At 52.5% G+C, this 10,669-nt stretch overlaps 1 protein-coding gene across 8 annotated transcripts in view; it reads left to right on the forward strand.

The window, feature by feature from the left end:
• Cacna2d2 (calcium voltage-gated channel auxiliary subunit alpha2delta 2) overlaps positions 1–10,669 on the forward strand; it is a 131,690-nt gene that overhangs the window by 101,492 nt on the left and 19,529 nt on the right. For all 8 annotated transcript variants that reach the window (XM_087561397.1, XM_087561399.1, XM_087561398.1 and 5 more), the window contains 2 exon segments: positions 6,433–6,477; positions 9,657–9,798. In XM_087561397.1, the coding sequence (XP_087417523.1) occupies positions 6,433–6,477; positions 9,657–9,798 (187 nt within the window).

Raw genomic sequence — 10,669 nt, forward strand, 5'->3', positions numbered from 1 at the left:
ACATGCAGGCAAAACACTTATACATTTGAAAGTAAAAAGAGATGGGGATTGGAGAGATGGCTCAGAAGTTAAGAGCACTGGCTATTCTTCCAGAGGTCCTGAGTTCAAGTCCCAGCAACTACATGGTGGCTCACAACCATCTGTAATGAGATCGAATGCCCTCTTCTGGCCTGCAGTCACATAGGCAGGCAGAATGCTATATATTATGTATATTATTATATACATAATAAAGAATAAATAAATAAATAAATCTTTTTTAAAAAGTAAAAAGAGAGAAAGAAAGAAGATAGCAGGTGGGGGTGGTGCACACCTTTAATCCCAGCACTTGGAAGATAGAGGCAGGCAGATCTCTGAGTTCAAGGCCAGCCTCTTCTACAGAGCAAGTTCCAAAACAGCCAGTGCTGCACAGAGAAACCCTGTTTCAAAAAAAAAAGAGAGAGAGAGAAAGAAAGGTAGATAACCAGGTAGATAGACAGGAAGAGAGGTAAGTAGCTAGACAGACAGACAGATCGGTAGTAGATAAGTTGATAGATAGGTAGACAGAGGCTCTTACTTGACACTCAGACTGTGCTGCCACACCCAGACAACCCCACTTCACAGTTCCCCTGCCCCTCCCTGCTACACTCAGGCCACGCATCTGCCCACTCCCTGCTTCCTTCCACAGCCTTGTTCCTCCTCTCATGCTTCACCACCCTTCCTGTGCCTGGGCCTTGGTTTCTCCTGACCTCTGCTTGGAATCCCCTTCATTCCTCCTAGAAAGTTCACCTTAAGCTATTATCTCTTCTCAGCCCACCATTCACTCTGTCCTCAGAGTGTCTGAGACCCTCAACTTCTCCTCCGTTTCCTCATTTTGTTCCCCTGACTGTCAGCTTGTTTTCTCCCATGAGCAAGCCTGTTGAGCAGGGCAGGAGTTGAGAAATAAACACAGGCCCTGCCCTCCCTTTGGTTTTCTTTCCCTCCCAGTTCAAGCCCCAGACAGGGAGACAAAGAGGCTACCATAGCACGAAACCTATTCCTCCTCCAGGTTCTTCATAAGAAGGAAACACCTGTATTTCCCAGTGCTATCCTCTGCCAGGCCCCTGGTCCATGGGTCTCAACACTTATTCTGGGCCAGGGTAGGCACCGGGGATGTCTGAGAGAATGCTGGAGCTTAGGGGGATCCAAGGGCACTGAGAGATGCTGCTCAAAAACCCACTTCTATATGACTGGGACACAAGCAAGGGATCCTTTGCCCCATTGGCTAGCTGACATTGTGCTACCTATCAGCTTAGCATGGCCTCTGAGGTGTGTTCACCAGGCTGCACGGGTGCTGAGCCAGTGATTTACGAAACATCTCTGTCCATGCCTGCCTTGCTTGTAACTGCCCTCCGCTGAAGCAGAAATGGGCTCTGGCTAACCACCCTCCTGCTTAACCTGAGCTGCTACAGATGTGGTTGTGGCCACAGGCTGCACTGGCCACTGGGAGAACAGGGCCTTGTTCGCTCAGTGCCCTCTTCCCTGTGCTGATCAGCCCATCAGTGCGCATGCCTCAGATCCCCAGGAGTAAGGCCTGTGGTCACCTGTTTCTTCCAAACTGCAAGGTCACTGCTGTTCCCGTGAAGATCTGCTACTGCTACTGCTGCTGCTGCGACTGCCAGGCTGAAAGGCATTAGTGCTAATGGTGGCCCATTAGCCCACCTGCCAGCCAGCACTGCTAGGGAGAGTTGGCAGGGCCTGTCCATGACAGGCCATGCAGCAAACGTGGCTGGGGAAAGGATGTGGGTTGTCCCTTGCAAGCATAAAGTCCACCCTGAAATCCAGTGACCTTGAGAAAGTGAACAGGGAGTCACCTTCCTCCTCTGTGCTCAGGAGGGACAACTGACCCATGTCGCAATCCCAGCCTCAAGCTCAAGTCCCTTCCCAGGCCCAGGCTTCTCACAGGGACATTCTTGTCCCCTAATTCATAAGGCAAAGCCCAGGATTCCCCTTTCCAGCCCCAGCCTGGGGGCTGGTCCCCCCACAGCACCTCCTTTTGAAACTCTATATCATAGACATACCCAGGCCAGTGTCCTGTTTGTCTGCCTCAGTCATGACTCCTTCAGATCAGGGGCAGCCAGACCTGTGTCAGTGCCATCTATCACCTGACCTTGTCCCCAGTCCAGTGCTCTGGTGGCAAAGTGACCAGACTCTTCCTTCTGGGGGACACGTTATCCAGAAGTTGTGGGCACAGAGTACTGGGCTCATGGAACTAGACAGGAATTCACTGCATTGTTAGTAAGGTGTGTGTTACCCAGTGTGGACAGTACAGAGCAGGGAACAGATAATTGTGGTATATTTGTATATACACACACATACATACCAATGGCACCAGCCAGGGACTTAGGGAACCCTTGAATCCACAAGATCAGAGCTGAGATACCATCAATAAATGACAGGGAAGAGGGAGGGGATAAAACACTCTCTAATTCTAGGCCATGCCTATACTCATTTGATCCTGGCAGGGCCAGGAAACCAGTAGCCACAGCCTAGACTTGGGAATACTAGAGAGACCGTGACACTGATCTATAGACAGCACCTCCCCTGGCTCTACACAGATGGGCAGCAGGTGGTCGGGTACCCATAACACTTAACATTAGATGAAGATGGGCCACCTGCCGGACTATGCCCGGTGCCAACATCACACTGAGCCAGCATTGTTTGCCACCTAAGCCACCACCAGGGAGGATTTGGGCCAGGGCATGGGTTGGAGAGAGAGGGGAGAGACGACAAACCCTCTGTCTCAACCTACAGTAGGAGACCTTGGAGTCTGGTGGAGGTAGTGGCCCTTCCTGTCTGATGGGGGAGGTAACCCTAGCTACAGAATTTAGAGGGAGACCTGTGAAGCCAGGAGTAAGGCCTGAAGAGCCAGGTGGACAAGACAGGCGGCCCCCCTGGCCCGAGGGTCCAACCCAGCCATAGGGCTCACCACCTGTCTCTGTCAAGCCAACAACAGACGGCTCTCAGGAAAAAATATCCTTTTCGGTCGAACTGAGCTGGCAGTATGTCCTGGAAGGAAGGCCACACGACCTCACTGGGGTGGCTGAGTGGCTGCCTGGACTCTGCACAGGGGCTGGTAGGCAGGTGACAGTCATGTCTGGGCAGCCTTGGCAGCTGCCTTGCAAAACACTAAATGACAGCCCTCCACCTCATGCATCCTGGACTCTTCCTCACTCTCCTGCTCCACAACTTCAAATATGCTTCACGTCCTTTCAGGCTCGGCTCCTACGAAGGAGCGAATGTGCTACACACTCCCGTACACACTGGGTCCAGCCCTTCGCCAGCCGCCTGTGTATTCAGGTTCCTGGAGGGATCATATGTGGGAGTTACCCACCTTTTGCCAAGCTTGAGCAAAAGACCCCCGAAAAGGGGGGAATAGATAAAGTCATCAGGACATGCTTTCAACACTGATGTCACCTCTCTTGTGTCATCCAAGGGTCCTTCCCACACTCAACCCCTCGTGTGAGCTGTGGCCTTGGCCTCCAGTTCTGATGTTCTCTGTTCTCTTTCTGATTCTAAATTTGATGGTGGATGTCAGACTCCTGGACGCAAAGCTCACGGAGGCTTCATGATCTTATGTTGCCTGATCAAGAACGTGGGGGTGGATCCTGGAAATCCTCATAGGCCTACTGGGGCAAATCTATCTGGCTGGTGCCTTTGGTTTTTATGTCTTTGTTTCTATTTCACCCTAAGATAGGGTCTCACTATGTAGCTCTGGCTATCTCAGAACTCACTACGTAGACCAGGATAGCCTCAAATTCACAGAGAGCCACCTGCCTCTGCCTCCCAATTGCAGGGACTAAAGGGCCACCACATCCAGCTTACTCAGCCTGTATTTACTCGCTGAGAGGTGCTCATCAAAACTTGAGTCACAGCCTCTTCTTCAAGGCTCCTGTGCTCACTCACGAGATAGTCTGCCTCCTTGTTTAATTCAGGACATGAGTCACGGAAGCCAACATTCTGGTGCTACTCAGGTAAAAGCAGATGCCAGCTTTCCTTCCCAGAGACCTGCTCCCACACACTGTGATGGCTCGACCTGCCTCTCTCAGCCCCATATCGCATCTCGAATAGAAATCACAGCTGTGTGTACTGTGTGTTTTCACATGCGACCTTGCCAAGGCTGCCAGCCAAGGCAAGGGGCAGGAAGAATACAGAGACCTGGGCCCCACCCATAGGAACCCAACAATCTCATATGCTATTTCCCTTTATCTCTTATGCTACCAACATTATATCTTGAGACTGTGAAACAGCAAAAAAAATAATAATAATAATAAACAGAAATGTGGGAACTGCTGAAGAGACGGCCAGAGTGAGTAAGGAGGCACTTCAAGGATGACTAGGGTACAGATGGACCCCCTTCCACAGCCTGACAATGGCCAGCCCCCACCCACCCACGCCCTTTCCTGTCCTTGCAGGAGCTTTGCCTCAAAAGTTGGCAAGTGAAGCCCCAGGTCGTAATCTGCAGTCCTCCCACTGCGCCCGCCTGTTTTCATTACGGTGGGAAAGAGCATCAGAGCCGTGTTTATAACCCCCTTTTAGATAACAAATCACATTTTCTTTTCGCCTGCGAGTGTGTTGAATTGATATTTTTTCCCCCTCAGTTTAATGGGTTTGTGTGTTCAGGAATGATCTTCATCAACCGAAACTCCTTATTGTGTTTGATGTAATGTCAGCTTTCATTACGTGCTTCTGTGTGAGCCAGGCATAGGGAAAGGCTGAGCCCCCTGGAGCCTGGGCTCTGCCCCAGCCCCCTACCCGGGCCTCCTAGATGGGTGGATGGGTGGCAAGTCTGGATGAGGCTGGAGATGAGTGGGGAAGGCAGGTCAAATCCTGGATATAAAGCCTTCTTCTTTGTCCCTGCCCTCTTGTCTCTGTATATTTGAGTCACCAAAAGTGTCACACATGGTAGACATCTCTTGAGATATCAGCACTGTACCAGGCATTCAGTCACTGATCCAGAATGCTTGACTTAAATCAGTGTGTCCAGCCAGTAGCCTGTCCGTAACCCCGGAACTCCTGAAGAAGGCAACATGAGACTATCACCTTAAACATTCTTTTTTTTTTCTTTAATTTATTTATTTTATGTATGTGAGTACACCGTAAGCTGTCTTCAGACACACCAGAAGAGGGCATCAGATCCCATTACAGATGGTTGTGAGCCACCATGTGGTTGCTGGGCATTGAACTCAGGACCTCTGGGAGAGCAGTCAGTGCTCTTAACTGCTGAGCCATCTCTCCAGCCCCACCTTAAACATTCTTAAATACTGACCAACTAAAATCACTGGCCACAGACATAGCATCTGGCCAAACCCTCCCCTGGAGGCATAGGGAGGCTCAAAAAGTGTAATGGAACCATAAGGTCACATAGTATGTTCTGGCTAGGCCTCCGTTGGGCAGGGTAGCCTATGTGACTTCCAACCCTCATGGAGTGAGTGTGGCCTCTATGCTGGCTGCTTTTCGGGCAGGGCCTAGGGAACAGATCAGGCCACAAAGAAAAGCCCCAGCTGTGTAAGGAGCCCCTGGGGCAACACGGAAGGATCTTGTAGTATAAAAGAAAACAGCTGAGGAACACCTGGGGAGTGACTTGGACAGTGGCCCTGGCCCTAGAGCCCACCAGGGCAAAGTGGGACGGCCCCTTCTGGGCGAGTGGCATTTGCTGACACCAGGCTCACCTTCTGGCGGCCTCTATCAGCTGCACTCGGTTCTGATTAAAGATCATTAAACATGAAATTAGCCCGTTTGTGTTACGGGTCCCCGGGGCGACGGGTGATTATGACGTGCAGATGGCCAAGAACCCAGGCGGCAGGCAGGCAGGCAGGCAGGCAGGCACGGGCCAGGATGGGCAGGCAGGCACATGTGAGTGAGGGCCACGGGCAGGCATACGGGCCCAGCTTTGTTTATTCCCGCTCCTGTTGTGTAAACCCCTTTGCATTTCACAACAAATCACAGATAATTAATAAGTACATGCCCGTAATGAGCAGGCTTTTTAATAGAAGAAATTGGAAGATGCAGTGTGAAGTCATTATTTTGCTGTCTCCCAGGCCTGCTCTGATTTCCTATCTTCCTCACTCCCTGGTCCTGCCTCAGCCAGCCCCTCAGCAGCCAGGCTGGCTCTGACCCTGCCCTCAATTGGCCCACAGGGCAGGGCCTTGGTGCACTGTGTCAGGGGAACCTGGAATACAACATCCTTCCAGAGACTGAAGGACCTGAGGCTAGGCCTTGGGGTGGCGGGGGCAGGGTAGCAGCCACACTGACTCACCCCGTTTTTCCTGGGGGTGGCTTTGGGTGGAGGAAGGGACTGAATCAGACCTAGAGGAATCCAAAGACCTGTCCTAGGGCTTGGCAGACCTGAGGGGTCCAGGCTGCGTCTTGGGAGCCCCTGAGCTATGAGCACTAAAGCTTCTCTCTCATCACCAGGAGGAAGACATCATGTACTATGACGCCAAGGCTGACGCCGAGCTGGTAAGTGCCCCCACCTTCGTAGTAGAGGACAGGGAGCCGCCAGAGCCACGCCTGTCCTTCTGGGCCACAACGGTCTCAGCTGTAAAATGGGTGTCACGAATCCATACTTAACCTTTCTGAACTCAACCATTCTGCATTGGGCTTGGTCAGCCTGTCATTGTTCACATCTCCCTAGAGGTCCTTGACCCTCCGGGGCTGTGTCCTCATCACCAATATAGGCTAAGCTACCCTGCACAGTGTGGAGCAAACTGTGTCTCCCTCTCTGGGCAAGGTGGTAAAGTGTTGGATATCGGGCAATTCAGTCCCAGTATGAGGGGTTCTCTGGGCACCATGGGAGTGGAGGGAAGAGAGGAATAGTCCCTAGGGCCTCCTGGAGGTAGGTACATGGGAGTGAGACACAGTGACATTTAAGCCCCCCGCCCTGGGACAGTAGAGGCTCCCTTCCCTGTGATTTGGGGGACTTTGCATCAAGCTATGTAGAGGACCCATGACCTGGCCTCACTATCATTGCTTGGCCCTGCATCGCCTGGTGGCCTCAGACACAGAGGCAGCCCAGTTCCTACATCTGTTTTCAGACGGGGCTCAGATAAACCATGATAATCTCCCAGAAGTGGCAGCACCGGACCTAAACCATTTTATTTCCAAATCCCATGACCCTGGGTCTGCTTGAGTTAGCTTGTAAGGTGGTGAGGTCCCCATCATGAGAGGGCTCAGCAAGAATGACTGTGGGGTGACAAAGAGCCACAGAGAACGCCAATAGTGTCTGCGGGTTTGAACACTTGGGAGTAGCTAGTGTTCTGTGAACTTACCCGTGTCTGCCTCCAAAGCACAGTGGTTGAGCCTAACTGTAAACAGTGGTGGCTGGTGCAGTGGTATAGTGTCTAGTACTGTTCTGCGCTTGCTGATACAGAAAACTCAAGGTCCAGCATCCCCTTTTCTGGCCTGGAGGCTTTCCTGTCCTAAGCAGAGGTAGCCTGTGACACCAAGAGGAGGGAAGGCTGAAAAGGATACTTGTGTGGGAGGCCATTGTACTAGGTTAGCCTAGGAAGCCTTAGGGGGGGGAGGCCGAGAAGGAGGGGGTGGGCTCAAGCAGGTGCATTTCCCCTTGGCTGAGCTCCGTGGCTCCCGGAGAAGTTGCTAAAATTAAAGCTGGAATCTGAAATTCAAATGAAGAGCGAACCTTTAATTAGACCCTGAATCTAATTCCTTACCCCCCTCGGCAGCGGGCTGTAATTTTAGCAATCAGTACATTAAATATAAACCAGGAGACTACAGTCGCCCAAAGCACTGAACTCCTGGGTTTGGCTGGCACCAAGAAGGTGCCTGGACAGCCTCGTACCCAAATCCCAACCAGGACACTGTTCCCTGCTTCCAGTAGCCCCCAACTCTATCCAGGACCCCAACCCTGGCTCCAAATGCCTGCTGCTCTGCCTCCCAGCCCCTGTGGGGGTAGGGGGGATTGGAACTACCCTGTAGGGAGGCACTGCTCTAGACAGGCCTGGGCTAGGGTCAGTGAGGCCAGAAGCTCCAAGCCTGATATAAATAACAGCGCACGCACACACCAAGTCCCCTGCTTGGTGTGTTGTGTTGTTTTGTTTTGTTTTGTTTTAATCTTTGCCAGAGGTACAGTTAGAGATCTTTCTAGACCATTTACTTTTAAATTGCCAGCCAGAAGGTGGGGGGTGAGGGAAGAAAAGGAAAAAAGTTCGCCGGCTGAAGGCTTATCAGAATGGAATCCAAATGTCACATTAGTTGGGAAAGTTGGAAGATTAAATTTTTTCAGTGCCCTTCATCTGCCGCTGACATTTGGGGGGCTTTCTTCTCCCACGCCTCTCCGTCCGAGTGGAGCATGCGTGGCTTACGCCTCCCAGACGGCCAGTTCCCTACTCTGGCCCGTAAGCTCAGCCAGCAGCTGCCTACTCTGGCTTTACCCAGCAGCACCCGAGGGCATTCCAGGAGCTTCCCAAAGTGGGCAGGAGGTGCGTGTGCCTGCTGGAGGGCATGAAGGACAATAGCTTGAATTTTGTTGTCCGTCCCTAGAAGATGGATAGGGATAGACTCTGGTCACTTCAGAGCTGTGTCCTAGGGTGTGGCCCGGTGGAAATGACCTGGACAACAACCAAGAGGTGGAAGTACACTAGGAGGGACGTGTCTGGGCTTCAGGGAGCAGCAGAGGAGCAACCCTGGAGACCCACTGGGAAGAGAGGATGAATGAAGCCTTTGCTGAGCTTAGTCAAAAGGGTCTTGGGTGGGGGAAACGGTGTGGGTGTGTGTGGAGCACTTCACACGTCTCCCTTGCCTCCCTGTCTGGCTTTTTCTTCTTCCCCTGTACTTTCTCCAGCATCTCCCTTCCTTGCTTGCACACCTGCACTGGAGCCTGTGCTCTCCCCCCCCCGCCATGGGCTGCAGCATCGTCTCTGTAGCCACAGCTCCACTCCTATCAGCCTGTGGTAGTAGGCGGCTGGGGGTTGGGGGCGTTGCACAGCGCATGCCCAGCCTGCCTGGCCAAGAGATACCATAATTGGCACCTGTCAGCCGGCTGCAGCTTGTTTTAGAAAATCAACGGGGGCCTTTATAGTCCTGCTGCTAGCAGGCATGGTGGACCCTCCCTCTGTAGGTCACTCGGTCTCTGTGCTAGCCCCCACTCCTCTCTAGAACTACCCTGTTATGGGAGATGGTTCCCCCAAATGGGGCTAAGACTGTCTGGTACCAAAGGAACCTGTGTACAGGGGAAGGGTGGGACCCAGCGAGAATTGTGGGGGTGTGAGGCCGTGGGGGCTTCGCTGTACTTGCATAAGGCGTGTCCTTGGAGGCAGAAGTCTGCAGCCCACTCCTAACTGGCTTGCCCGTTTGCCTCCTTCACTGACAGTTGCCTTGCAAGGAGATAGAGAAGGGCTCATTTCGGTTTGGGTTTTAACTGGGATTTGGCAAACAGATGGTGGATGCGGTGGACAAGGGCAGGCAAATTCACCCAGGGAAGCCTTCTAGGTGAAGAGTCGGTATGCTGTAGCCATGTTCTCCTGTCCCGGGAGCCTCTCCATCTGTCCCTTGTCTCTGCAATAACCTCTGCCCTTAAGATGACCCTGGGCTCTGGCCCTCCCTGTCCTCGCCTGCAAGCCTAACCAACCCACTTGCCACTTTCCAGCCCTGACGAGCACGGGTGGGGTTGCTCTCCGCAGGATGATCCTGAGAGTGAGGATATGGAGAGGGGATCCAAGACCAGCGCCTTAAGGCTGGACTTCATCGAGGAGCCAAACTTCAAGAACAAAGTCAACTATTCATACACGGCGGTGCAGATCCCCACAGATATCTACAAAGGCTGTAAGTGTGCGTGTTAGTGGGGGAGCCCTTCCCACCCACATGGGCGCAGGGCCCACTTCCCAAGCATTCCGGGTCCCTGAGATGCAAAGCTAGTGCCACCTACCTTTAGCCAGTCCCCTGGACCCAAGGTCATACGTGTTCATTTCTCTGACCTACCCACATATAGGCCTTCATGCTCAGCAGAGCTTGAAACACAGCCTCTTTGCTGGTATGGTCTCGATCCTGCGTGTACACATGTCCCACACATACATGTGTACCTTGCTTCTCACTGCTGAGATGAACTCCCCCTAGTCAGCCCCTCGTCATCCCTGCCCTTCTCTGACTCTATTAGGAGGGACTGGGAAATGCCAGCATAAGGTGGACACAGAGATTAAGGGCAGCAGGACAGTCGCCATAGGCAACAGACACAGAGCTGATTAACCCATTCTTCTCTACGGCACAGAACTGAAATAGTTGGGAAATGGGTTTCTAGCCTGAAATAGCCAAGAGTGTGGTGAAGGGGGACCAGGAAAATGTGGTTGAGATTCTAAGTCCCAGAGGCGGGGCAGTTTTGCACAACAGGGAAACGGACTCATTATAGCTTCAGTCTACTGCTGGGGCCCCTCATCTGATGTTCAGCTCTGGGCATCTTCTCCATGTACTACGCCAATTCCTTAGGAATTTCCGGGGTTGGGGATTTAGCTCAGTGGAAGAGCGTTTGCCTAGCAAGCTCAAGGCCCTGGGTTCGGTCCCCAGCTCCGAAAAACAAAAAAAAGGAATTTCCTCCAGCAGTAGACTGAAGGTCCCCGTTCCAACATAACCGTGTGAGCACCTACCTATAGGCAGCCTCAGATTCCACTGGGTTTGGTGGAGGTGGGGGCTAGGGTGCGCC

This window comes from Rattus norvegicus, chromosome 8 (assembly GCF_021556685.1).
Source record: "Rattus norvegicus strain SHRSP/BbbUtx chromosome 8, alternate assembly SHRSP_T2T, whole genome shotgun sequence".
Lineage (NCBI taxonomy): Eukaryota > Metazoa > Chordata > Mammalia > Rodentia > Muridae > Rattus > Rattus norvegicus.